The 27,171-nt window shown below is 47.3% G+C and overlaps 12 protein-coding genes across 12 annotated transcripts; 10 read left to right on the top strand and 2 right to left on the bottom strand.

Annotated features, from left to right (window-relative positions):
* Positions 1 to 429: 429 nt before the first annotated feature.
* On the top strand, positions 430 to 2,835 carry N7478_001254 (uncharacterized protein; the record flags this gene model as incomplete). The annotated part of the gene is made up of 4 exons (XM_056917469.1): positions 430 to 539; positions 633 to 1,942; positions 1,999 to 2,284; positions 2,343 to 2,835. 4 exons carry the CDS (start codon positions 430 to 432, stop codon positions 2,833 to 2,835), a joined length of 2,199 nt encoding a protein of 732 aa, XP_056785349.1.
* A 246-nt stretch (positions 2,836 to 3,081) lies between these two features.
* Positions 3,082 to 4,009, top strand: N7478_001253 (SDR family NAD(P)-dependent oxidoreductase; the record flags this gene model as incomplete). The annotated part of the gene is made up of 3 exons (XM_056917468.1): positions 3,082 to 3,140; positions 3,226 to 3,656; positions 3,738 to 4,009. 3 exons carry the CDS (start codon positions 3,082 to 3,084, stop codon positions 4,007 to 4,009), a joined length of 762 nt encoding a protein of 253 aa, XP_056785348.1.
* Positions 4,010 to 4,390: 381 nt separating this feature from the next.
* Positions 4,391 to 5,684, bottom strand: N7478_001252 (NAD(P)-dependent alcohol dehydrogenase; the record flags this gene model as incomplete). Its single annotated transcript, XM_056917467.1, has 2 exons — positions 4,391 to 5,572; positions 5,628 to 5,684. 2 exons carry the CDS (start codon positions 5,682 to 5,684, stop codon positions 4,391 to 4,393), a joined length of 1,239 nt encoding a protein of 412 aa, XP_056785347.1.
* A 775-nt stretch (positions 5,685 to 6,459) lies between these two features.
* On the top strand, positions 6,460 to 7,761 carry N7478_001251 (D-mandelate dehydrogenase-like dehydrogenase; the record flags this gene model as incomplete). The annotated part of the gene is made up of 6 exons (XM_056917466.1): positions 6,460 to 6,546; positions 6,608 to 6,706; positions 6,772 to 7,003; positions 7,072 to 7,154; positions 7,206 to 7,487; positions 7,555 to 7,761. 6 exons carry the CDS (start codon positions 6,460 to 6,462, stop codon positions 7,759 to 7,761), a joined length of 990 nt encoding a protein of 329 aa, XP_056785346.1.
* Positions 7,762 to 8,168: 407 nt separating this feature from the next.
* On the top strand, positions 8,169 to 9,273 carry rpl17 (60S ribosomal protein uL22; the record flags this gene model as incomplete). Its single annotated transcript, XM_056917465.1, has 4 exons — positions 8,169 to 8,171; positions 8,363 to 8,576; positions 8,868 to 9,055; positions 9,124 to 9,273. 4 exons carry the CDS (start codon positions 8,169 to 8,171, stop codon positions 9,271 to 9,273), a joined length of 555 nt encoding a protein of 184 aa, XP_056785345.1.
* Positions 9,274 to 11,350: 2,077 nt separating this feature from the next.
* Positions 11,351 to 12,856, top strand: N7478_001249 (VHS and GAT domain-containing protein; the record flags this gene model as incomplete). The annotated part of the gene is made up of 5 exons (XM_056917464.1): positions 11,351 to 11,387; positions 11,444 to 11,520; positions 11,588 to 11,626; positions 11,709 to 12,083; positions 12,149 to 12,856. 5 exons carry the CDS (start codon positions 11,351 to 11,353, stop codon positions 12,854 to 12,856), a joined length of 1,236 nt encoding a protein of 411 aa, XP_056785344.1.
* Positions 12,857 to 14,331: 1,475 nt separating this feature from the next.
* N7478_001248 (lytic polysaccharide monooxygenase) lies at positions 14,332 to 15,300 on the top strand (the record flags this gene model as incomplete). The annotated part of the gene is made up of 1 exon (XM_056917463.1): positions 14,332 to 15,300. The coding sequence occupies one exon, from the start codon at positions 14,332 to 14,334 to the stop codon at positions 15,298 to 15,300; it is 969 nt and encodes a 322-aa protein (XP_056785343.1).
* A 45-nt stretch (positions 15,301 to 15,345) lies between these two features.
* On the bottom strand, positions 15,346 to 16,382 carry N7478_001247 (carbon-nitrogen hydrolase family protein; the record flags this gene model as incomplete). Its single annotated transcript, XM_056917462.1, has 2 exons — positions 15,346 to 16,156; positions 16,219 to 16,382. The coding sequence occupies 2 exons, from the start codon at positions 16,380 to 16,382 to the stop codon at positions 15,346 to 15,348; spliced, it is 975 nt and encodes a 324-aa protein (XP_056785342.1).
* Positions 16,383 to 17,195: 813 nt separating this feature from the next.
* Positions 17,196 to 18,656, top strand: N7478_001246 (transcription factor domain-containing protein; the record flags this gene model as incomplete). Its single annotated transcript, XM_056917461.1, has 4 exons — positions 17,196 to 17,328; positions 17,408 to 17,592; positions 17,764 to 17,988; positions 18,054 to 18,656. 4 exons carry the CDS (start codon positions 17,196 to 17,198, stop codon positions 18,654 to 18,656), a joined length of 1,146 nt encoding a protein of 381 aa, XP_056785341.1.
* An 859-nt stretch (positions 18,657 to 19,515) lies between these two features.
* N7478_001245 (uncharacterized protein) lies at positions 19,516 to 23,103 on the top strand (the record flags this gene model as incomplete). The annotated part of the gene is made up of 1 exon (XM_056917460.1): positions 19,516 to 23,103. One exon carries the CDS (start codon positions 19,516 to 19,518, stop codon positions 23,101 to 23,103), a length of 3,588 nt encoding a protein of 1,195 aa, XP_056785340.1.
* A 13-nt stretch (positions 23,104 to 23,116) lies between these two features.
* N7478_001244 (CheY-like superfamily) lies at positions 23,117 to 23,389 on the top strand (the record flags this gene model as incomplete). The annotated part of the gene is made up of 1 exon (XM_056917459.1): positions 23,117 to 23,389. The coding sequence occupies one exon, from the start codon at positions 23,117 to 23,119 to the stop codon at positions 23,387 to 23,389; it is 273 nt and encodes a 90-aa protein (XP_056785339.1).
* Positions 23,390 to 25,172: 1,783 nt separating this feature from the next.
* Positions 25,173 to 27,038, top strand: N7478_001243 (ferric reductase family protein; the record flags this gene model as incomplete). The annotated part of the gene is made up of 1 exon (XM_056917458.1): positions 25,173 to 27,038. One exon carries the CDS (start codon positions 25,173 to 25,175, stop codon positions 27,036 to 27,038), a length of 1,866 nt encoding a protein of 621 aa, XP_056785338.1.
* Between the last annotated feature and the right edge of the window lie 133 nt (positions 27,039 to 27,171).

The following is a 27,171-nucleotide window of genomic DNA, read 5'->3' as shown; positions in this document are numbered from 1 at the left end:
ACTCCTCCCCCACGCGCGGGGTGATTTTCTCAAGGAGGCAGTTTCCGTTGCCGCGTCAATAACCGTCGGTAAATGGATTAGGCTTAGGCTAAGTGCATATCCACGATGATGCAGGATAACAGGAACATTGGAGAAAAAAAGAAATTGAACCATTTCAAACATAACAGAAGCTGTGTTAGAAATCACAGTTACTGGATAAACATAATTCACCCCCCTTAATGCATGTCATGTAGTACCATCATTGTATAGAAAAAAAAAGTTTAGTAACTGATTTCCCCACAAAATCCCATCAACCACGCGGAGAGAGATGAGTAATGGAGGCCCCGAGCTCTGCTCTTCTGTGGGTCTGACGAGGAGGTCGGGCTTTGTCTCTTCGCCATTCCCTATCATGCCAGTATAGTCGACTTTAATCTCGAGCGGCCGAACGACATGGAGTCTCCGTCGCAGGTCGCTTCCCAGCCGCACCGAGCCGACAATATCCTCAAGCGCGTATCCCGGGCCTGTCTGCACTGCCGCCAACGCAAATCGCGATGTGACCTGTAAGTACAATAGCTACAAATCAAATCGCCTTATGATTTCCTACATTTCCCCGAGGATCTGCATCCCTTGCGGCTAGCTGACTCTGTAAACAGTGATAGCAACGGAAACCCAGGAAAACCGCCGTGTCAGCGCTGTGTCCGAGAAAATCGCGAATGTGTGCTTGGCGGCTCGAATCGTGGCGGACGACGAATCCGCAAGAATAAGATTAAGAATTTTACTCCCGCGACAAATCCATCGCCTACGAAAGATTGGGAAGAATCGTCTAGCCCTGAAAGCTCTGAGGCTCGCCGCGCGCCATCCGTTTCCGCATCGTACCCCGGACCTGTGGTTTTCCTGCCCCCAAATCCACCAGCGACGTCGAATTCGATTGCTGTGGAAGATGCAGACACTGCAATTGATTCTGTACCGCGCAATCCGTCCGATGCCTGGCAATGTTTGACGGGTATTGCTACGCAGAGTACGAGCGTGCCCCAAGATCGACCACGCGACCACCACGCACGGTCGGAATCTGGGAGCTTCTCAGCACACAACGGTCTACGCAATAGCATTGTTGCAGATTTCAATGCTCCGAATACTGGCATTAAAGCTTACCGATTAGTTCATTCGCGGGCTTTGGACCCCGCAACGGTCTGGCAACTGGTCAATCGATACGCGGAGAATTTCCATCCATATCTCCCGCTCGTTCCAAGAAAATACTTTGAGCGCTCTGCGCTTGATGAATTCGCTAATAATGAGAAGTATCTTTTAACTGCCATTATCACAATCGCCTCGAAAGATTTGCTTGATCGGCCTGAAATTCACGAATGTTGTTCTAAGTACATGCTCGAATTGATTTCGGCCATCTCTGCTGGGGCTGAGTGTGATGTTGATGCTATTGAGGCTCTTCTCTTGCTGGCTGAGTGGGAGCCTCATGGTCTCAGGTCTCGAATCGAGCGTGTGGGTCGTGGGGAGGAGGATCGTGCGGCCTGGATGCATGTTGGGTTAGCATTGCGCTCGGGCTACTTCATTGGCCTGGACCGCACTTCCTTCCGAGGTGATCCTTACGGTGAACAGGCTACTGAAGCTCGCAGGCGACTAGCTTGGGCTAGTTGCTATGTTTCTGATCGCTTAATATCAGTGCGTATTGGACGTGCTTTCTGGTCGCGTGGACCGGGTCCGATGACTGGTCTTGTCAGTCAGGATTTCCCATCGTTGCAACCAGCGAGGGAAGGCGACGAAGATTATTCAAAGATCTTTCAAGCCATGCTTGATCTGACACAGCTATACGGAAATGTCCATGAAGTCCTGTATTCCGGGATGCGAACGAGTAACCAGATGATGTTGATGGGAGACTACGTCAAGTATGTTGACGATTTTCGTTTGGCTATTTTAAGATGGAAGTCTCTCTGGGGACCGTTGGACTGTAAGTTTGCTTTTCTGTCTCTATCATATTTGAATTTCAAATCTCACATATAACAGGCTCGGCGCCCATGCGGGCCACGCTTCAACTATCATATGAGTACTTACGACTTTATACAACTGCTTTTGCCTTCCAAGCTGCTATCTCTCAGTCTTTGGTCAAGCCAAAGGTTGACGGAGGCTCTCATCGAGACCAACTGAGAACTACATTCAAAAATGTTGCATCAATGCAAGATTCTCGCTTCATCTACGAGTCCGTCGATGCAGCGAAAGCCTATTTGACTATCCTTGTAGACTCGGTAGATCCAGAGAGGCATTTACATTTTATGCCACTTAGATTTTATCTGTAAGTTCGAACTGGAACATCCCTTATTCTTGCCTTTTAGCAACTAACGAATTTCAAGCTATGGGATTTACTCTGCAGTATTTCTTTACAAGGCTCGCTCATTCGGAATGATGGTCCCGTCCGAAGAAGCAAAAGTCCAAGGCCTAGTAGCTCGAACCACTGAAGTCCTCAAGCAAGCAAGTGCTGGACCTGATGATATTGGATCGCGCTACTCTCGTCTTCTCGAGCTTCTCTGGAAAGGCAAGCCAACCAACATGCCAACAACAACGCCCGGCGAAACACCCCAAAGCACAGACTTTGCAATGCAAGCAGCGTTAAGTAACCCGGTATCTGACCCCTCCTATATGGATTTCAGCCCTGCGAACGATTTCTCGTGGCTCGATCTCGAGGCTGTGGGTGATTATGTTTCAGGCGACCCAGTTTCTGGAGGTCTTTTGGGTCTGGATGCCTTCCAAAATTCATCAGACCCATTTCAGTCAGCACAAGATCGATCGCAAAATTGGCAATCGTCTACTTGGCTTGGAGATATGAGCAGCAATCTTCTCTTCTAATCTAAGTGGAGTGGCGTTGCGGTCCAAAGCCGCTCGCCGCAGTACGGCAATTGATGCGGGGCTGCGGAGCTCCTCTCGGGGAATTTCCCGATCTCGCGCCGAGAGGGGTAACCGAAGCCACGACGAGCACTTCTTTTACGCCATATTGTTCTTTCTTGAGCTGATGCAGTGTTCAAGTCTGTGGTATTTCTTGAAATAGCGAAATTCTCTACAAGTTTACACATCAAAAATCACACACCATACATAATGTCGTCGCTCAACGAGATTCGGGGTCGTCTAGCCCTCATCACTGGCGCATCTGGAGGGTAAGTCTTACCTAGAAGCTCAGCGCTTACTTCTCTTTTTTTTGCGACAAAAAAACATAAGCTGACGATTAATTTGAATCTTTAGCATTGGCGCCGCCTGCGCAGAACAACTCGCTGAAAAAGGCGTCAACCTCGCGTTAACCTATGCGACCAACCTAGACGCGATGAACAAGATCGTCGCAGATCTCCAATCTAAATACGCCGAGAACAAATTAAAAATCTCAATCCACCAAGTTGACGTGGGAAAAGCCGATCAAATCGAGAAAATGTTTCAAGAAATCGATGCTCAACATAATCAACGACCTGACATCCTAGTCTCAAACGCCGGATATGGCAAGCGATTCCCCAATGTGTGGGACATTACTCTAGAAGAGTTCGATTATACGCTGAACATTAATCTCCGAGCTTCTTTCATCTTGGTAAAGGGTGTTGTAGAGCATATGAAGAGTCAGCGTTGGGGTCGCATTGTGTTCATGTCGTCGATCGCAGCACAGGGAGGTGGTATCAATGGATGTCGTGAGTATTCAGCTCCCAACAAGAACAAAATGACTTCTTTATTGTTTTGTTTTCTAACTTCTGGCTTTGCGCTTTTCACAGACTATGCTGCGTCTAAAGGTGGTCTCACCGGTATGATGAAAAATCTTTCTACTCGTTTGGCAGAACACAATATTAGCGTCAACGATGTTGCGCCCGCTATGATTGGGGATACTGGCATGATCCCTAATGCTGCGGCGATTCCTGAAGTTGCTGCTGGTATTCCTTTGGGTCGTTTGGGTACCCCAGAGGAGACGGCGAATACTGTTACCATGCTCGTGACTACTGGTTATATGACTGGCCAGAGCCTCTTGCTGGCTGGCGGACTGAAATAAGTTGTAAATAAGAGTTAAGAACAGATACTTACATAATGATTTCAGACTTTTCGAATCTCTAGACGATCAGTCTACCGCTTCATCGCATCCATTTCCGTAGTATACTTTTGTGTTGGTACCTGAACACTTTGAAGTCTATCCCTCAAAATGGTCTAGACTACACACTTTTATTTATCTTTGGACCTCTCAATCTTTAAATGATTTGAGAAATACAAATAAAAGAGTCATATAGCAAATAAAATGCAATTCCCAAGCTTGTGAGTTCAGTTTTACATCACAATCTCACGATCTATCTCACAACGGGTATTTTCAAGTCATCATCATCATCACAAACCATCCAAACCTCAACTAAACAAAAAGTTTTATACCACAAATTCTTAATCACAAACTAGCTCTCGCAGCCTCACTAGGCCCCTCAATAATCACCTTAACAACAGGTCTTCCAGCCTCATCAACACCCTTCCCAGCCAACGAGAACGCCCTCTCCCCATCCTCAAGCGGGATGCGATGCGTAACAACCTTCTCCTCAGTAACCCGCATCTTCCCACTAGCCAACAAGGCAATAGCAGCCGGGTACGAATGTCCATCATATCGGAATGTACCAATAATATCCACCTCACGAAGTGCCGCCGCGCCAACAGGGAGTGTCTGGATAGGATTACCCATACCAACCTGTACAAGGACACCACCGGGCTGAGAAGCATAGATACCAGCCTGTACACAAGAAGACACACCGGTACAGTCGTAGACACGAGTAAAGCCCGGAACGGTAAGGCCATCATCTATGGCCGCGGCGGCAGTTAACTTCGCCGCGACGTTCTGGGCATTAGATAATGCCCAAGCGGTCTGCTCTGACTGTGGTGCATCCTTAGCGGGAGGGGGATTCGAAGGATCACCGCGTGGAATAACGAGAGTCTTTAGACCCAGACCGAGGGAAGCAGCAATCTCAAGACGAGAAGCATCGATATCAGCAACAACGATCGAGGTAAAGTTCTCATTTACAGCGAGAGAAGCAGCAAGAAGGAGACCAATTGCGCCAGCACCAAAAACAAGTGCAGCGGTCCCTTCACCTGTTGATCGGGAAATCTCAGCAACCTCCTTAGTTGGAGGCCTCGAGCGCCGAATAGCATGCAAACAAACTGCTAACGGCTCAACAAGTGCACCACCCGCATCGGTGACGTTGTCGGGTAGAGCATGACACATGTCTGCGGGGTGGTTTGTTCGTTCCATTAGAGTGCCGTCGAGGTGGGGGAAGACCTTTGCACTGCTGCGGAATTGCATAGAGGGACAGATGTTGTAGTGTCCTTGTAGACAGAGTGAACATTTGCGGCAGGGAAGACCCACTTCCAATGCGACGCGGTCGCCGACTTTGTGGGTTGAGACATCTTTTCCGATGGCTGTTACGGTGCCGGCTGATTCGTGGCCGAGGCAGTATGGTTCGCGGACGACGAAGTCGCCGTTGCGGCCGTGGGAGTAGTAGTGTAGGTCTGAGCCGCAGAGACCGGTTGCTTGGATGGCTACTTGGATTTCGTTTCCTTGCGGAGCTGGGACGGTGCGTTTTTCCTGGTGGTGTTAGTTGTGGGGGTGGTTCGTGGCAGGATTAATTGATTGAACTTACCACGCGGAGATCCTTTGCGCCGTGAAGGACGAGGACGGTAGCGGAGGTGTCCGTCATGATGTAAGATTTATTTTGTATTGGGAATAGAATCAATGATAAGGTTAGCATATAAGTGAGTATCTCATGAGTTAGAAATGAAGAGATTCAGGAATGGAGGAGCTCTTTTCATTCCGGCATCTGGAATTCTAGTTCCCCCTCATCCTTTCCCCCCCACGGCAGCTGAGTGGGGCATCACTCGCGGATTTGCTCCGGTCGGGTTTTGATCCCAACGAGGAAATTGTCATTAACCGTCAGACTAGACGTGGGGGTAAAGTCATTTGCCGGAATTATTTTGTATGCGTTTCATTTCTTGATTTACATGTTGGAATAGGTGGTGAACATGAAGTAAACATGTCTATGCTATAGGAGATATGTTGATTGTCAATTAGATTTAAATTAGAAGTAATGCTACATTTCCATCGCATCTGGGGTATGGGACTGGGTTACGACGTAGACTAGACAAAACTTGAACTTCGGTGATTATGATGCTCCACATCCACATGGGGGTTGGTCACGGTTCACGACTGCGGGGGTTCTGCGGTAGATTGTACTTAGGCTAATGATGACTTGTTCTTGTTCTTGTTCTTGTTCTTGTTCTTCTTTTTATTTTATTCTTTTATCTTTCTCTCTCCTACATTAACTTGACTTACCTTACCTTACCTACAATTGACATTTTGCGATTGACCAGTCCCGATCTATAGCTCTATTCAATTCAGAGTGAGTTTGCGACAGCGACAACATCCTCATTGCATCATGGATCAAGCTAATCGCGCAAACAGAAAAACTCCCCGCAATGCCTTCCCAATCCGCTCTTCTCATCGGAGCCATTACACATGCGCGCAAAGAATGGGAAAGTATCTCATCCATTCTGAACCTTAAGGTTAGTGCGCGCAATGCATAATCCGACGTATCGAGGTAGCTTAGCTTGCTAACAAACTTAGGAATTCCCCACTGGTACCCGTGAGGAGTTCATTAAGAACTGCAAGGCAGGACACTATGACGATGTGGTCGCGATCTATCGATCCAACACTTCCAACAAGGTGCGTAACTACCCTTTAACGTGGGCAACAATTGGAGCCGAGGCTAAAAAGAATAATTATCGCAGTACACTGGTAACTTTGATGCTGAGTTGCTCGCCGTTCTTCCTACTTCAGTCAAGTACATCTGCCACAATGGTGCTGGCTATGATAACCTCGATGTGAAGACTTGTTCCGAGAAGGGCATCGCTGTCTCGAGCACCCCTGTTGCCGTCAACAATGCCACCGCGGACGTTGGTATTTTCCTAATGATTGGTGCGCTGCGTCAGGCTTATGTGCCTCAAGCTGCTCTCCGGGCTGGTGAGTTGAATGATACGATACTCTTGAAAAATATGGTCTTAAGAGCTAGAATCTAATGGCATTTAAAGGTACCTGGCAAGGACAGGCTACTTTGGGCAATGACCCCCAGGGTAAGGTTCTCGGAATCTTGGGTATGGGCGGAATCGGACGCGTGAGTATACACTAAACAACCTAGATAACTCCGACTAACATTTTTATTCAGGAAATGGCGGTTCGAGCCAAAGCCTTCGGCATGAAGATCCAGTACCACAATCGTTCCCAGCTTCCCGCAGAGTTGGAGGGTGGCGCAACATATGTCTCTTTTGATGAGCTTTTGGCCAACGCCGATGTTCTCAGCTTGAACCTGGCACTGAACGCCTCAACACGGCATATCATTGCTGCAAAGGAGTTCGGCAAGATGAAGGATGGCGTGGTGATTGTTAACACTGCTCGTGGAGCTCTGATTGATGAGAAGGCATTGGTTGCGGCTATTGAATCCGGAAAGGTATGGATATGTCAACTGGTTAACTGGTTAAAGTAAAATCTTGAACTAACAGGTCTCTTGGTGATAGGTTCGCTCTGCCGGTCTTGACGTATATGAGAATGAGCCAGCTGTTGAGGCTGGTCTTGTGAATAACCCGAGGGTTATGTTGCTCCCTCACATCGGTACAATGACCTATGAGACACAAAAGGAGATGGAGATTTTGGTGTTGGATAACCTCCGCTCTGCGGTGGAGAAGGGCGAGTTGATTACACAGGTTCCGGAGCAAAAGAAATAGAATGATATAGAGATATGAGTATAGGTTTCAATTAGAGATAGAATAATGCGATATCAATGATCAGTTTTACATTGGAACATGTTCATGTATAGATGGGAATACCTAAGTCTCAAAACTTGCTTGCTATGTGTGAATCGTCGTCTAATTCTCAGGCATCGATACTTCCAGATTCAGTATAGCGCATTCTTCATCCGGTGAGTCTAGAATGACTAATCACATGCATGGAAATGCTGACATAATACACCTTCCCAAGGAAGCTAGCGTTAGGGCTCGCTTAGGGCCCGCGCGCCAAGAGCGAAAAAAACCGCACCAAACTTGGTGTTCTAGTGTCAGCGGTCGAAGACGAAAAGCGACAACATCATCCCGACACCGAGGACCATCGACTTCCCCTCGCCAACTCCTTCAAGATGGTGAGTCCAACACCTACCTTTCTTTCGATATTGCCCAGACGATTCCTGAGAGGCCCTTTCATGTCCAATTCAACTTCGATACCCTTGAAAACGCTTGGATACATGGACTGGGTCCGGTTGCATCTCGAAATGAAACCACAATCTTCCATCCGTCTCAACAATGATTACTGACGAGGTTCGATCGCTTGCAGGTCCGTTACGCCGCCCAGGAGATTCAGAACGCGAAGAGCGCCCGCGCCCGGGGCTCTTACCTCCGCGTCAGCTTCAAGAACACCCGTGAGACTGCTCAGGCTATCAACGGCATGAAGCTGCAGAAGGCTCTTACCTACCTCGACAACGTCACCAAGAAGTCCATGGCTGTTCCCATGCGCCGCTACGCTGGCTCTACCGGTCGCACCGCTCAGGGTGAGTTATCGATTCTGAAAATTCTGTCCCTTCTATGTGTTCGATATATCCTTTGGTGGCAACGGTGTTTCAAGGGGGCTTGTGATGGGATATTATCGAATATTGGAATGTCGGCATTATTTCGGATGCTTTTGGGCTTGGAAAAAATGAATGGGTTATTTCGGAGATGTCGCAGATGGATTTTTTGGTCTTTTCTCGTCTGGGTGGATACCGTTGCCGCTGAAGAAAAATTCAACATGGGATATGAATCTGTGGGCTATCGAACAATCGACTAATATATTTCGATCCTAGGCAAGCAGTTCGGTGTCTCCAAGGCCCGCTGGCCCGTCAAGTCCGCCGAGTACCTGCTCGACCTCCTCAAGAACGCTGAGGCCAACGCCGACACCAAGGGTCTCGACACCAGCAACCTGGTCGTCCAGCGCATCCAGGTCAACCAGGCTCCCAAGGGCCGCCGCCGTACTTACCGTGCCCACGGTCGTGTATGTTTTCCATCTCCGTCCAATTTTTCCAATTTTTCACTCCAGTTCTTATCTAATAAACCCTCTAGATCAACCCTTACATGACCAACCCCTGCCACATCGAGCTCATCCTCACCGAGGCCGATGAGGAGGTCAAGAAGGCCCCTGCCAAGGAGGTCGGTCGTCTGTCTTCCCGCCAGCGTGGCGCTCAGATCCGCCAGGCTCTTATTGAGGCATAAACGGATCATGATCGCGACGATCACCGGGGAAGGGGATGTTGAACGGTGGTAGGAAAGAAAAAGGATTGCCGTGGACGGGTTGGCCGGAGTTCTTTGCTTGCGCATCTGTATGTTGGAACGGAAAATGATTACCGGATCATACAAGATTTTTTAGGTCATGGTACCAACGGAGGAAGAACCAAATTAAAAAGTTTAAACAAGCGCGGCTCCGGACGATGGACATAGGATTCTGTACTGCCCGATCCCTCATGATACAAACGTGGTTCCTCTTCTGTGAAACATTTCCCTATAAGACTTGTATACATGTACTTTCAGGTACTTCCTCATAGCGGGTAGGGACGCGGCCATCTGAAATAATATCCCAATGGTTTTTACGATTCAAATGGATTTGGTCTTATAATTTTAGTTGAAGTTGGTCTTTCATGTTGAATTGAGTATGTAATTTCAAGCTTCTGGACTTGGTTTAAGTGTCAGTGTCACTTGCGTTCTTTCACACGGTAGACTTTATTGGGAGAGCCCACGAAATCTATTTGAACGTTACAACTTGAACATCACCTGGCCATTATTGGTTCACTTGCATGCAATCGTATATATTTCTGCGTTCTTTATGCAATATCAAGACCAGAAACCGAAATCTTGGAAGATCTGCGAGCGGCGAGCCCCGCACGAGGAGCTAATATATATATAAAACCATTACATATTTTGTACCATTTTTCCAAATCTCTCCGGGGCAGAACATTTAGAATTTCGAACAATTACCCTTCACGACACACATATATACAAAAAATAAATAAATCTTAGCTCTTAACTCTGTCTTTTTTATCTATTCGATGTCTGGTATACTCATTCAAGTTCAAGTCGACTTTACATGCGGGAAAGCGGCATCGTTACTAGTAGTACCCGTGGACAACTTGAATGCAACCAAATCTCCAAACCACCCAGGATAACTCGAAATTTATATGCAAGCAACTAGTACTGACCATATACTACGAACTGGAAGATAAACAAAATCGCACGCTACATACAGTATAAATGTCATACTCCTCCTGCTCCTCGAAACCGTTTATCCACGCATAACCCAACGCGTAGGTCTACCCGCTCCAAGGCAAAACGAATGAATACTGATAGAATCCAACTCGGAGAATCACTAGGCATCTGACCCTACACCTACTACAAAAACACACAAAATCACTTCATCAGCCTGCGCGGCGGGCGGGGATTAGGTCAGTATGGATTGCGAGACCGGCTGCTACGATGGATTGATGGGAAATAGAGAAGAAGTTCCGATTGGCTCTTTGATACACTCGGGGCCATGGGTGATGGTGATGCCTTGCAGCTGGGAGAATGTGAAATCCTAATTAAGGTGATTGCTGCCTTGGAGATGATGGTTTGGTGCAGAGTCTCGATGGTGTTTCAGTAAAGGATATGCAGCCACATTGCCCGGATAGGAGGGCCAAGTAGTCTTGGCGGTGCTAATCTTGCTGCCTCAGCCACACTTGGTGCATCATCATGGTTTTATGTGGAGGGGATTAAGTACTGTAGAGTGTGAGAATTGAAATTTGAAGGTGGTAATTTGGATTATACTGTTATGTTTTAATGTAAATTTGTAAATTTGCACATTTGTATGTTCTACAGGTTGATCTCGATCTTCCTGTCCGTGAACCGGGTAAGTATAGAAGCGATCCAAAGAGCCTCAGAGACGGAAATAGACATGAACATCTGCATCCATGGAAGAAAATGTGCGATCGTCGGGAATTTGACGCGCAAGTCCACGTCAGAAGACGGTTTGCCACGTAGAACAGAATGGAAAATAAGAAATGAAAAATAAAAAGAAAAAAAAATAAAAATCAGGGTAATTAATAGTGAAGCCGCCACCAGCTATAAGCGCGAATGACAGTGTGACCTAGCATGGACCCTGCACCTACGCGAGGCTACAACCCCCAACTAACCTATAACTGTCTCTGGCCCCCCGTCCCCGGTTCTCCAGACTCAAAAAAATCCTAATTCCTAAATCCTGCCTCTGTTTCTCTTCCTTGTCAAATTTCATATCACCCTACATACCTGAATGCCTACAACCATGAATCGCTTCTTGGGGAAACTGAGCCGCCGAGACAGTCTGTTATCCTCCCCACGCTCGCTTCTCCCCGCAACAATTGCTGACCGCTACCAGGCTCACCAGCGACAAGCAGAGATGTGACCCCCGAACATGCCGACGACTCACCAGCCGCTGATCTCCTTCGGGAAATGGTATGTCTTTCATCGCAACCTTCAGTCCAATTAATTCCTGGTGACTAACCCCGTGCGCGCTTTACAGAAAACCTTTTGCGAATCTAGCAGCAGCCCCGAGAACTCAGTATGCGCCCGCCATGTTATCCTCCTAGTCCCCCGTGTCTTAGACAGCAAGCCTAATACATTTCTTTCTTTATTTACAATAGGCAGGCAATGAATTCGTTCATCTCCCTCGAATCGTCGAAATCGCTGAATCAAGCCCCGCCGCTGCTCAAGAAGCCGCCTACCGCATTCGCAAATACCTCTCTACCCCCCAAACAACTCCAAACCACATTCAATACAATGCGATCATGGTCATGCGCATCCTAGTCGATAACCCCGGGCACACATTTACCCGAAACTTCGATACCAAATTCGTCTCCGTCATGAAAGACCTCCTCCGCACTGGTCGCGACTGGCACGTTCAGCACTATCTGCGCCAATACCTAAACACTCTCGAAGGAATTAAGCGCGAAGATCCAGATCTCCAACCTCTACTGCAAATGTGGGCGAAAGAGAAAACCAAGGGCGACAGGTCCTTTGTAAGTATGTTTTCACCTTGATTTGCACTGATGAAATGCTCACAATGATTCCTTTTATTCTACAGATGGATCGCTTCCCCCATTTGAGCGCAACTAGTAGCACTGCACCAAATGCTGCTGGGGCTGCGGGATATCAGTCATCTCGTTATATGCCGCCTCCGCCTGCGCCGACTGCTTCTCTTCCTACTCCGGGTGAGCTTGCAGCAAGAGTAGAGGAGGCGAGGAACTCTGCGAAATTGCTTACACAATTTGTGCAAACTACGCCTGCGGCGGAGATGGATGGAAATGAACTAATTAAGGAGTTTATTGATCGCTGTCGTTCTTCTTCGAGGCTTATACAGTCGTATATTCATTCTACGAATCCCACACCAGACGAGGAGACGCTTCTTACTTTGATCGAGTGTAATGATGAGATCTCTGTTGCGCTCTCGCAGCAGCAACGGGCTATGCTTAAGGCTCGCAAGGCCCGGGGCTCAGTGAGTCCTGCTGCGAACTCCAATGGGAATGGGAACGGGAACAGCAATGGCTCCACGAGGGGTTCGCCTCCAACTCTCGGTGAGAATGCTGCGTCTGGGAACACTGCCATGACTGGTGGTCGCATTACGAATGTCAGGGATGATACCCAAGCCGAGTACGAGTATAATGCGGCGGATTTTGAGGTGCAGAATCCATTTGCTGATGATTATGCTACGCACGAGGCTGGCGGAGCGCATAATGCACAGAATAGCGAGCAGGGTGGGCGTGTGCAGCCTCATTCTGCGGAGCATGCGTAAGCAGTCATTGAGCGAGCTGCTTTCTATTTCGTGCTTGGTAATTGATACCCTCGTTCTGAGCGCTATGTCTTTGGTTATTGGCATTTTCTTTCAATAGCATTTATATCCTTTCTTTTCTTGCTGCTTGTGTGCAGGTACTTATTGGCTTTTGCTGAATTGTATTTTCTATACCTGGCATTGGTTATCTGGCCTGATATCTTTTGGCCGAATGCAGATACGGTTTATTTGACGTGAAGTTATCGCGTGGTAGTCTTCATCAGATCATGATAGCCAGCACCTGGTATTACGTTGATAGAAACCCAATTCTTTGATCTTGCAAGCCTTTATTTCTTGGAATACTTCATCTAAGGTTCTGACTGCGCTTGGACCAGTTTCTAATCCCTAGCTTTTCTTCCTTTCTAGTAGCTTGATGTCATTATATTCTGCAATGACCAACCTGTATGGGGCCTGGCTGAGCAACATTCGGCCATAAGACAATTAAATCCCACTCCCAAAAAATACCTACTCAACATATAAGTTGAACACCACCAATAACATCCATTAAGAATCCCAAGTATCCGACGTTCGTAAGTAACAGCTCCAATCTCCTAGTCTCACTTCAAAACCCCTGTCATCCGAAAAAAAAAGTACGACCCACTTTCTCCCCTGTGAATACTCGGATGATGCCAAATTGACTACCCTGCATACAATGCAGTATTACATTTAGGATCAAGCTTTCATTTCAGTTTCTTGAATATTTCCGTCAATCACCAAATACCTACAGTGCCTTGTTTCAACTTCTCATGCTGCCATTTAACTTGAAACCCGGCCGGCGCGTGGAGCAAGCCTTGGCAAGCCCGGAACATTTGCACATCGGCCCTGTCTCGGATAAAGTATAGTACAGCAGTAGGGCTCTATTAAAGTCCTCCGGCTCGTAGGTTCCGAAAATAATAATTACTCCGAGAAAGCCCTAAGTCCTCGTGGGATCGAGTAATACCGCCGGTCTCACAACGCGCCTCCTGGTCCATGGTAAGTGGAGAGATGAGGTGCTGGGCTTATCAGGAGGCGGTTACTTGTTTCAGGGTATATTAGTGCGTCTTTTTGGAAACTTTGAGCATTTGACAGCTGCACCTCTGTGGTGATCTGGTACCTGGATCTTTTAGGCTGTTTGTGGTTTATTGGGTTGTTCTGGTTCTGATAGGGTCTAGAATTTGAATTTGTTGGAGTATGGGTCAGGTACAGGATTGATATAAAGGTATGTTCATGGCCCTGTCTTCTGCTTTGAGAGTATCAAGCTGGTCTATCGTTGATTTTCGTCTTTTCATTCCTTTCCATTCGATCTTTTCTCCGGTCTGTGACCGTGCATTTTTTTTAAACATCCATTCGTTCGTTCTACTCGGTACTGGCTACCGATCTCTAAATTCAAATTCAAATTCAAATTCTACCTCCCAGTCATTCTCTCGACTTATAAAAAAGAAGAAGAAGAAATCACCAAAATGAAACAATCAACTTCCTTCTCCGCCGCATCGGCCCTCTTCGCACTCATCCCCCTAGTGCACGGCCACGGCTTCGTCTCAAGCCCAACACCCCGCTATCCCGGCTCAGCCTTCGAAGCCGCCTGCGGCCAACAAGCCTACGACACCGAAACATCCGATATATACGGAAACATCCAGTCCGAGCTACAGGTCGCATCAACACAGTCTGACTACAACGCTGCTAGCTGTGATGCATGGCTCTGCAAGGGCTTTAAGTACGCTGACAACAACGTCACTTACTCGTACAAGGCTGGTGAAACTGTTGACTTCGACGTTACTATCCATGCTCCGCATACTGGCATTGCGAATGTCTCTGTTGTTGAGACATCGAGCAATACTGTTATTGGGGATCCGTTGATTTACTGGTCTGTCTATGCTTCGGTTTCTACTACGATTCCGGCAAATAATACCCAGTTCTCGGTTACTATTCCTGATGATTTGGGTGGGAAGTGTGCTACTGGTGGTGAATGTGTGTTGCAGTGGTATTGGTATGCTGAGTCTATTGATCAGACTTATGAGTCTTGTGTTGATTTTACTGTTGATGGGTCGGGTTCTGATTCCAGCTCGGACTCGAGCTCTGGTTCCTCTTCATCGTCCAGTGTTACCTCGAGTATAGCTATTGAGACTAGCTCATCTGTCTCTTCTGAGACATCTGCTCCAGCTGAGATTACCCCCCCTGCTGCAACTTCCACTTCTGCTCCCGTTGAGGCTTCTGTTCCCGCTGAGACTAGCACCACCGCTGAGACATCTTCGGCTACTGCGGATGTAGTCGCTACTACCACCTTTGCTACCCGGGCTCGTGAGTCTGCGACTCCATCAGCGGACCCTAGCTCTGTTGCATCTTCTGTGCCAATCCCAGTCAACGGTACCGCAGAGGAGAAGCTAAGCTGGATCGAAAGTGTTATGAAGTATCTTGTCAACGGGAATTAGTTATGAAATTCTGGGGGTAGAGCTCACTTAGAGACATAAGTATAGCTACTTTTGCATCATAGTTACATGCTTGTCCACTTTCGGATTCACCAGTAGACTAAGCAAATCCGGCCGAGCATAGTGGCCCACAACATCAATAAAAGACTTTGGGTAGTCAATATCTCTGAGGTCCACATCCGCCATTAGGATAGTTTCAACACCCGCCTCAATGGGCTCACACAACGGCTTCCCATCAGGTCCGAAAATCATAGAAAACCCACCACCCGGAGTCTTAGTAACAGGATTCCCAGTCAAATTGTTCTTATCGAGATTCTCTTCAGTTAAAATCTGAGATGCGACAAGCACAAAGCATTGTCCTTCAATAGCCATGAATTGACTTGCTCGAGAACTCGCCTCTCCCGTTTCATGATACAGCCAGCTAATCTTTGCCGGGTCAGGCATTTCAAATTCAGCCGGCCAGCTAGCTACATGAATCTGCACGCCTTGCGAGTACTCATAGTATCTCAGCAGTGGCTGGAGGTGTTCCCAGCAGTTCAAGCCACCGATCTTTCCAAATGGGGAGTCGACTACACATTTGAGGGACTCGGCTTGGCCCTCTCCCCAGATAGTGCGTTCAATATGGGTGGGTTTGATCTTGCGGCGGTGATGCACGATTTCTCCATCGGGTGAGATGAATGATTGCGCCATGTATAAGCTGCCACCCTCTCGCTCACTGTATCCGAGGACGATGAACATGTTGGCCTTTTTAACGGCAGCTTGGACGCGACGCATTTGTTCTGAGTCCCGTCGCATGGAGTTTGCCATGTACTCGTGGATGATGTGTGTGTTGTTGATTACTGCAGATGTCCACATACTCCTTGATCGTTCGCTGTTAGTCTAAGATCTGAAAATATTCATTGGGAAGAGATCGAGTCTTACCATGGGTATCCCGGAATCCACACCTCGGGAAATCCAAGTACTTGAACTCCATCTGAGGCAGCTTTCTCAATGAGATGGATGGTTTTGTCAACACTGCCATCGAGGTCGAGCCAGACTGGCTCTGCCTGTACGGCACCTAGACGAACTTTGTTGGAGGTAGCCATAGTAGACTGGTTTTGTACGGTAAGATTGTCTTTTGAAAGAGCAAATGCCGGTGGTAATTGAACTTTTTGACTCCATTACTGAATGTGCGTGGTCTGCCACCTTATATAGTGCCAGCCGATCTTTACAACCGGCCATTTTCTGCGCTCCATACCTCCAAGGCTGCTGCAACCGCATCTACTTTCTTAAATTGGTTAAGAAGAAATCCTTTCGATCGCAAAGTTTATCTAATATTCGGTATTAAATCCCCTCGGAAGCTCTTCTCCACAATCTACTTGATAGAAGATCGCAAAGTATTGCCCTCAGTCTTGAATTGTGGGGCAAGTGGATCCAGCACAGTCAGACGCAGGCATCAATCAGGCATCGAAGTGACCACGGTGCACCACCCGGATCGCTATACCCTCGCTGCACCCTTTTGTATTACTCAACTACTCCACTCAAATAGCTTCAGCCATGACAGCAGCTGCAAAGCGAGCTGCTGAAATAAACCCGATTGGAAAAGCTAAGCAAAGGTGTTGGACATGTAAGAGTGCGTCTGCCACACCCTTTTTCCCCTCCTGATGTTCCCCACATAATGATGGCGGGGTTGCTGATAGAGATAATAATTAGAGCGGAAAACAAGCTGTGACAAAATTACCCCGGCATGTAATAACTGCCAACGCAATGGAAGAGAGTGTCTTGGCTACGGGGTGCGTCTCATTTGGCCTGAACAGTCCGACGGGAGGAGACGCCGATCATGTCCCACGAATTACAGTGATCACCCGTGCTCTCCGTTACTTTCAGTCTTCAAAGAATCACAGTTTCTAAACACCACTATGGATGACCTTCGTCATCCCTCCTGGCTTAATATCAATGGCATTATTAATCGAGTCACAGCCGCCCACACTCTCTCTTGTCGCCCTTCCGCTGGTCTGTCCATTTACCCTCAGCTGCTTGGCAACGAACTGGGTATCTTAGAATATTGTGAGCTTTTTACTGTATGAACTTTCATTAATTTAATCAACTGCTCATATATCTATTATCCAAGATGAAAGTCGAATATCGCGTATGATATCGACCATCGACGCGACTAACGGGTTTCGCTCCGAGCTCATGCCGATGGCACTCGCTTCTTCCAGTTCTGCGTCTTTAGCTCTACGGAACGCTATTATGGCGGTCTCGGCTTTCCATAGATATGGAGCGACAGCCGCCCTACAGTTCAAAGCCAAGGCCGTACGTTGGTTGTCATCGTCACTTTCGTCAGAGACACACAGCGGCACAGCTATTGCTAATACACAACTTGCTGCATCGATGATGCTTTGTGTTTATAGTGTAAACCCCCCTTTTTTACCTTTTTTTGTTCTCATCCGCAAGGCTTCTCGATAAGCTAACCATGAACCTCAGGTTTTCGATGAGACAGAGGAAAATTGGTATTTTCACCTAGACGGAGCAAAGGCCATGTTGTATCATCTATGGAATGTATCCGGGGGGAATCTTCGATATCAATTCCTTTATACATGGCTAGTTTACCATGAAGTTCTTGGTGCCGCCAGTCAACCTCTACAACTCATTCAAAAAGGAACACCTTCCATTGATCTTTTGGCAGATGACAGCTTCGATGAAACAGTTGTGAGTTCTGCGATACTTTGTCAACCTTTACTGCTGATCAGAAATTGTCTAACTGTCGATGCTAGGTTATTGGATCTCTTGGATGTTCTCTAGAGGTCCTAAAGGCAATTCATGGTCTAAATCAAATACGATGTAAAATCATGTCAGGTCCTCCCGATATTACAGAAGCTCTCATCTTAGAAGGCAGACTCACCTCCCTAACGCAAAATGTTTCCCCTGTCGAAGGTTTTGAGTCTCAAACGTGTACCATCGAAGAGCACCGCAAGGTTATAGAGACTGCCGAGCTCTACCGATTATCAGCTTTATTATATCACCAGCGTATCCATGCAGATTATTTGGATCGGCGCCGCGAGAGAGAAGCATATTTGACACAGGCATTCCATATTTTCAACCGCCTCTCTATTTGCACAAGTCCATGGCCATTGTTCGTCATAGCCTGTGAAGCGGACTCGGACGAACAAAGATTGGTAATCATTCGTATGCTGGACCATATGGATGAAGCACGCAGTATTGGTAATATCTTCATTCTGAGGGAGATCATCCAGTCATTTTGGAAGCAGAAAGATCTTGCTGCAGACTGTGATGCGCGTAGCAGTCAACCAAGTTGGTTGAATTCTTTGGATTCACTACTTGTTGATTCAAAGGGAGCTGTTCCTTGGTTCATTTGATAGACCTTGAAGACAGATCATATGTATAGTAAGAATTTTGAAGCGGGTTAAGCCCGTCTCGTATAGCCAATCATGATGCCGGAAGTCTCGAACAAGGTCTAGATGTCTCTTGCCGAATTAATGCTTAGCTTATTCCCTTATTCTGAGTGGGGCATTGGAAAGAACTTGAACGCGTTCGTGCCTGAAGAGCACGGATTTGGTTTCAACTTCTACCGTAAGCAAATCCCAAGTATACATAGTTTTGCCTTTTACGCTGCAAGGCAGGAGACAAATTCGGGAAATAGGAAACTCATGGGCGGACTTGACTTGTTAAAATGGTCTGAAAAAATAAACTGTATTCCCATCGACTTGAAGGAATTCCAGTGCAATTTGGGGGGTTGGTGCTGCCACGTTTCTTTCATATTCCGACTCCTTCCCCAGGGCTGTTCCTTCCCACGCACTTCTGAACATTCCAAGGTTCCAAATGGATCATTTACTGCTAATCCCACATATGACCACATCGATTTCAAGCCATGACCCATAAATATTTCTTTTATTTTGCCAAGACTCGAGACTTGGTGCGGTACGTGACGTCACATCTATTGTGCGTCATTGTGGGGTACACTTTGCGATCGACAATTTTGATATAGATGTATGTACAACGATCAGCCCCGAAATGTTTTAGAGGTGTCCTTTACTGTTCTTCGCTGATTACTGCAAAATTGGCACAATTGGATTCTCACAATTATACTGACCACAGGAGCACACAACTTGGCTCCTCGCCTACCATGATATACAGTGGATCCCGAAAAAACTCGTCACCTTTGCTGTTCTAGATTTTACTTTTGTTTAATACTAGTATTCCACCTCGTCCGTGACCATGACATCGCAAAACTCCTCCGGCAGTGGTCCAGAAACATCACAGACAAGCTTAGAAAACTCTATTCAGACCTCTCAAAGCCAACGCACCGGATCTGGCAGCCAAAATGATGGTCGCATGTCTGGCACAAGCCTCAGTGGCTCTGATCGAATATATCCAATCCGATCGCTTGTCGCGATGAAGCTGGCGCGTGATTCTCATGCGTCTCCACCACCAGCGATTGATGAATCAGAGGAATCTCTGAATCAGGCGGACACGCCAATCTCTAGGATACATTCGCTGCCTGAGGTAACAGTTCCTTATCCAAATCAAGATGACCATGCAGTCTCCCATAATAGCCTGAGTGTTTCTGTTCACGATGAGATATCTTCGAACACGCCTGCTACAGGAGATTTGGACCACACGGCAGATTTAGTCGGCCCTTTGGATGCACCGTCCCAAGGACCTCCCACTGAGGATCAATCCTTAATGACCTCCCGCTTCGAACATGTTTTCACAGAGAACGGACATTCTGTAAAGTCTGAAGATGGCAAATTTGCCATTGAGCGGTGTGAAGATGAGCCAATTCGGACCCCAGGTGCAATTCAAAGCTTTGGGGTGATGATTGCCCTAAGAGAGGAGTCCCCTGGTCAGCTTGTCGTTCGTGTGGTGAGCGAAAATTCGAGACGAATCATGGGGGTTTCGCCACGACAACTTTTTGCCTTGGAAAGCTTCACCGATATATTGAGTGTAGAACAACGAGGCCTTTTTCTGGAACATATTGACTATGTTCGAGATGACTCATATGACTTGATCATCGATGGTCCCGAGGTTTTCCTCCTGACAATTGAACAGCCGTCCGGCAATCACACTCGGTATTGGTGCGCAACACACGTCAACCAAGAAAACAAGGCTATAATCATCTGCGAGTTTGAACTGGAGACAGACACACTGAACCCATTGAATGTTGAGGATCGAAAGCCCCCTGATACTCCCATAAGTACTTTACAAACCACGCCAACTCCAAGTGCAGCTCAGTATGCCGAAAGTACAATCAGTGCAAGCAATTCGGTGCGTTCTATTCGAGAAGCCCGGTTGAGAAAGGGTGAGGCTGCTTCAATGCAGGTCTTTGGTGTACTCTCTCAGATACAGGCACAGCTTTCGGAGGTGGTTGAACAAGAGATGCTACTCAAAGTCACCGCGGGATTGGTAAAAGAATTGGTTGGATTCCATCGAGTTATGGTTTACCAATTTGATGAAAATGCAAACGGTCGGGTGGTAGCTGAGATCATGGATCCCAATGTTACTGTAGATCTATATCAAGGTCTTCATTTCCCCGCTTCAGATATCCCGGCTCAGGCCCGTGAGCTATACAAGATCAATAAAGTCCGATTATTATACAACCGGGATCATCCTACAGCACGACTGGTATGTCGGACCTTGGAGGATCTTGAAACGCCTCTTGATATGAGCCACGCCTACCTACGGGCGATGTCGCCAATCCACAATCAATATTTGGCAAACATGAAAGTGCGTTCATCGATGTCAATCAGCATCAATGCCTATGATAACCTCTGGGGCTTGATATCTTGTCATGGGTACGGTGAAGATGGTATACGTGTGCCTTTCCCGATACGTAAACTTTGCCGTCTGGTCGGCGATACTGTAGCTCGAAACATCGAGCGTATTAATCGCGCCTCTGATCTTCAAACACGTGTTATGATGAACTCGGTTCCAAAAGAAGCAGATCCATCAAAATATATCGTGGGATCTTCAGAAGACTTATTAAAACTCTTCCAAGCTGACTATGGTGTTCTTTCTATTGGAAACGAAGCGAAGCTTTTTGGCGGCGAGACAAATTCTCAAGAAGTCCTTGCCCTGGTGGAATACATTCGTCAACGAAAAGTCACCTCAATCCTGGCATCGCATGATATTGGGCAAGACTTTTCCGACTTAGTCTACAAACCTGGATTAAAGCGACTCTCAGGCTTGCTCTATGTCCCAATATCTCCCAATGGACATGATTTTATCATTTTCTTCCGTCTTGGTCAAGTGAAAACCATCAGATGGGCTGGCAATCCACACAAGTCTTCTGGTGGCGGTATAGGGCCTCTGACACCACGTCAAAGCTTCAAAGAATGGCGCGAAATTACCCTCAGTCGGTCAAAAGAGTGGTCTCAGTCTGACATCTCTACGGCGGGGATTCTTGGATCGGTCTACGGCAAATTCATTCAAGTTTGGCGACAGAAGGACATTCTCAAGAGGAACTCTCAGCTTACACGTCTATTGCTGGCCAACTCGGCCCATGAATTTCGAACACCCCTGAACGCAGTGATCAATTACTTGGAAATTGCCATGGAAAGCACTCTAGATGAAGACACTCGTGAAAACCTGATCCGCTCCTACACGGCCTCCAAGTCACTTGTTTATATCATGAATGATCTTCTAGACCTCGCCACTGAAAATGGACAACAACTCATCAAGAATGATTCTTTCAAGTTGGAACCCACGTTACACGACGCGTTTGGATTGCTGGCCAGTGAGGCCAAAACGAAAGGTATTTCCTACAAATTTAAAATGAATCCCGGGCTTCCAGATGTGGTGCTGGGTGACGAGCGTCGATTACGGCAAGTCTTTGTGAATCTTATTGCAAATGCCATTGAGCACACGTCACAGGGTGGTGTGACTGTTCAAGTATCTACATCTGATGTAAAAAGTGATCGGGTTTCAGTTGAAATATCAGTTATAGACACAGGATCAGGGATGCCGAAATCAACACAGGAGCGCCTTTTCCAAGAGCTTGAAGAGGTCTATGCAGACAGGGAATTAACCGGAGACGACGACGAAGGTCATTTCCAAAGTCAAAATAAACGTGTGCTGGGTACTGGCCTTGCTTTGGCGGCTCGCATTGTCCACACAATGCAAGGGCAGTTGGTTGTCAAGTCTACAGAAGGCCAAGGCAGCCGTTTCAAGGTTATCCTTCCATTCCAGATCCCGGGAGAGGCATCTTCATTGCCAGTGCAGGATTCGAATAGATCCAGTCTTCTCCAAATGCCGAAGTCGCCATCAATATTAGAGGGAGATTTTATCCTGATGAAAAGCGATAAGCGCGACAGTCGACAAAACGCCGGAAATGATTCAACTGATAGTTATCTCAGACATGGAAAGCCTCGGTCTACTGAGCCATTGCAATTACAGGACGACTCTCCTGACAAAGAGGGCGAGTCAGACCAACAGCAACAAATATCCTTGAGCCTTCCCATACGACCTGTCGACAGATCCCAGCAATCAAATTCTCCTACGTCAGATTCGCAACACAGATCAGCTCAAGAGAACTCTCAGGGTACCTCTGATAACGCCGTGCCTGATACACCAGTTTCATCTTTAAATGATACGAGCTTGAACATTCTGATCGCGGAAGACAACCCGGTCAACAGCAAGATTATGGAAAAACGATTAAGCAAACTCGGACATACAGTCCAGTCGACCAGCAATGGAGAAGCATGCGTGAAGGCATTAGCGTCTGAGGGCGAGACTATTGATGCGATTTTGATGGACATTCAGGTTGGCGCCAAATTACTCAAAGTAAATAATTGTGCTCCATGTTGACCAAACACTCCAGATGCCGATCCTTAACGGAATGGCTGCAACCAAAGCAATTCGCGATATCGAATTCCAGAGGTCTGACTCCCGGATTCCCATTCTTGCGGTGTCTGCATCTCTTCTTGAGCGAGATGAGACCTCCTATATCGATACTGGTTTTGATGGCTGGGTCATGAAACCGATAGACTTTGCAAGGTTGAAGATACTTTTGAATGGTGTACGTGACCCAGAGGCTCGCAGAGGTCCCGATGGAGATCGAGATTGGGAGAAGGGTGGGTGGTTTGTTCAATAGGCATGCATCGAGTACGTGCTCTAGGTGCTGATTTTCTTTCATTGTAACATTATGTATGATCATGATCCAGATACCCTTAGATTTATATATTATACACGAAGTACTTCAATATCTCGTTGGGAGGTTGGATTTTTGAAAGTAAACACGCACAGTGACCCGTTGAGACTATATAATTAGATGCCCCCTTTTGATTGGTTCGTTCCTGCTGTGAGCACGTGCCATTTACACCCCTTAATTCAGGCATCAGGGCATCAACATCTCTCTCTCTCTCCGATAAGATGACAGGCTTAATATGAACCATAAGCCAAAATACCTTATTTGAATCAGCCATTCAAGCATTGTGGGATCCGGTCAAATGCCATTGTATCAGAATAAATGAAATCGTACGACCTTATTAACTCGCCAAGCAATGCACTGTCTTCCATGCCCGCCATCAATATGAACCGCACGGTCGGCGGTTTCCAAATGACATGTTTGAAACATCCACCAACCCCACCTGGCACTGACTACTAATTGAAACAGTCCACAGATATTCTCTAGCTTATCTGACTCTCAGAAACATGGAATACTCCTATGATATATCCATTCGGTGTGAAATGACAGGCTCCCGCCGCTCCAGCTTGGACCCTGCCAGTACCCATCCAGGGCGTTACGCTGGTCAGAGATCTGCAAGGGCTTCTGGGCCCCAATCAAACCAACAAATCAGAGAACTGGCTTGCGCGATGCCTGCATCTTGCAGAAACACTGGTCTTAACCGGTCTTACCCCCTGATCATGAAAGGGGAAGCCCTGATAGGCCCGGGTAAAGTGCTGGGCGCTAAGGCAAACACCACCTCTAGGCCAAACAGTGGCTGAAGAACAATGCATTCTCAGATATGGCATGTCATCTATGATGCATCTGAGCCCTGTAGGTTTGTTATTTTTAAAAAGACCTCTGGCCGCTGGAAAGCTTGGCTTTCAGAACAGTTCGTCTTCAGTTTCGAATTTTCGTTTGGTTTTCCTTCTCCTTTCCCCCTTCAGAGCGGCTGGTCCCTTGATTGTGCATCTTCTATAGACAACCTCCACTACATTGCGAAATTACACTTGATTTGATTCTCAACTTCTTTCTTTTCTTCTTCTTTTTCTATTAGAATCTTCTTCTTACTTGAATTCTCTTCATTTCATTTCTCGGACTTTCCCTTTCTGGCCAGGAGTAAAAACGTGTTCGCCTCTTCCACCTGTTGCCTGCCCGGATTCCTACATTCCTCAGCCCTGGACGATGCCTGGAAGAGATAGGCAACTGCAGATCTGTGTATTAGCGATCCGTTGAGTCTTGCCGGATTCCAGAGACCAACTGTTTAGCTGTCGTCATATGCACCTTAGCGCTTGTTTACCAGCTTTTGCTTCTCATCTGATTGTCAGCGTCATTCACTCAGGGCCATATTGAACGGTCATTGACACATTTCTGCCTCCACATTTACAACAGTCCATTGTTCACTCCTGTTTGCTGCTTAAACCTTCTATTCAATTCTGATCGCTGGCCCTGATCTGTTTATACCCCATTTCGCTGGCTCGTCTTCGCATCTCCACGGCCCGCCTCGAAACGAAAGAACCGAACTGCATACTTAGACACCTCTCCGATTCGACAACTGGACGGAACTTCATTAAAGTGAAACGGATCTGCGATTTGGACCTTCTCTTTCTCGACACATACCCCATCTACTCATACAGGATATTCCCATAAACCCTAACGACTACCCGAGTATTCGACATCAACAGCCTTTCAGCGAGTCTGGGGCATTTCAATGGCCGGGCCTTCCTCGCATCTCGCGATACGAAACTACGGACCGAATGTGACATACATATATGAATATTCCAGAGGGCTGAATGGCGTTAATGTCCCCCTCGATGTACTCATTGCGCGGATCATCTACTCCTCAGTCATTGTCCTGGCTTTCATTATATTCAGCGGCCGGATCGCTCAGATAAGCCATGCATATCTTCGCCAGATTACCTCTGTCTCCTCCAGTCGAAGACAACAAACGTACTGGAGCCAAGAACAATCCAAATGGTGGCCCTGGCTGAAGAAAAACGTCCTATACGCCCCTCTGGGCAGGAAAAGACATAACCGAGAGGTCCAGTTGTCTTCCGCGGTAGGAATAGGCACTCTTCCATCTCGGTTTCAGACCATACTAGTCTCCTTGTATCTTACAAGTCAGGTTGTGTATTGCCTGTTTCTAGACTACAAGGTCAACGAAAAGCAGGCGCTGATAGCAGAACTGCGCGGACGGTCGGGTACTCTGGCAGTTTTCAACATGGTGCCGCTTTTTCTCCTGGCGAGTCGCAATAATCCCCTCATATCTATTTTACATATTAGTTTCGACACATACAATCTTCTTCACCGATGGTTGGGCCGCATTGTTGTATTAGAAACCGTCACCCATACCACAGCCTGGGCAGTCAACGCCTGCGCCGAGCAAAACTTCACCGATATGCTCGCACGTTTGAGAGATACGCCTTTCTTTTCCTGGGGTCTACTAGGCACCTGCTCAATGGTAGCTCTGTCCTTGCACTCGCCCTCGCCAATTCGGCATGCCTTCTACGAGACCTTCCTTCATCTCCACCAACTATTCGCATTATTAGCATTCATCGGCGTATACCTCCATTTAGACCTGGATAATCTCCCCCAAAAACCCTGGATTCATGCCGTCGCCGCAATCTGGCTCATCGAACGCACCACACGACTTATTCGCCTTGCATACCTGAACCTCTCCCCCAAACACGGCTGTACCCGAATGACCATCCAAGCTCTCGAAGGAGAAGCATGCCGAGTCACCTTTCACCTCCCCAAATCCGTCGACATACAGCCAGGGTGTCACGTTTTTGCCTACATCCCCAGCGTATCATGGTGGATGTCCCACCCATTCTCAATTGCATGGGCCGAGCCCCGGAACACACAATCCCAAATCGACTCCAAATCTAACAACCCGCCCCTCACCCCCTCCTCTCTCGAAAAACAAGGCTTCAACTTCTACCCGGACAACCTCCAAGATAACCGTCCCCAACCAACAGAGGTCTCTCTTATAATCAGCGCCCGCCAAGGCATGACCCGCCGCCTCTACGACCTAGCCCTATCAAAACCAAATCGCACCTTCACCGGACCAGGCTTCATCGAAGGCCCATACGGTTCACACCCCGCAAACCCCAAAAGCTACGGCACGACGGTCCTCTTCTCAGCCGGTGCAGGAATAACACACCATCTCCTCTATACGCGAGAGCTTGTTCTTCGCGCCGCAGCCGAAACAGCAGCTACCCGCCGCGTCTACCTTATCTGGTCCATAAGATCTACAGACCATCTTGCATGGGTAACCAAATGGATGGACCAGATATTGAAGTTGCCCATGCGTCGCGATATCCTCGTTATCAAGCTATTTGTCTCCAAGCCTCGGCGTGCAGCCGATATAGTCTCTCCGTCTAAGACGGTGCAGATGTATTCAGGACGATGCAGACCTGATGTTGTCCTTGATGAGGTTTTGCCGGAGAGGGTGGGTGCAACGCTTGTTTCGGTTTGTGGGCCTGGGGCATTTGCGGATGAGGTTCGAATGGCGAGTAGGGAGAGGATTGGAAGGGGGGCTGTTGTTGATTTTGTGGAGGAGGCTTTTACGTGGTAGATTTTTGCTTCTTTATCAAATCTTCTCGATTTGACATCATATCTTTACCTTTTGTCTTATTTCTTAGCCTTTTCTTCTCTGTGATAAATTTCGCTTATACCTATTTAACGAATGCATAAATTACTTGACTATA

The sequence above is a fragment of the Penicillium angulare genome (assembly GCF_028827245.1).
Source record: "Penicillium angulare strain IBT 27051 chromosome Unknown utg000001l_segment0_segment0, whole genome shotgun sequence".
Taxonomy (NCBI): domain Eukaryota; kingdom Fungi; phylum Ascomycota; class Eurotiomycetes; order Eurotiales; family Aspergillaceae; genus Penicillium; species Penicillium angulare.
This window is presented reverse-complemented; position numbering and strand designations above follow the sequence as displayed.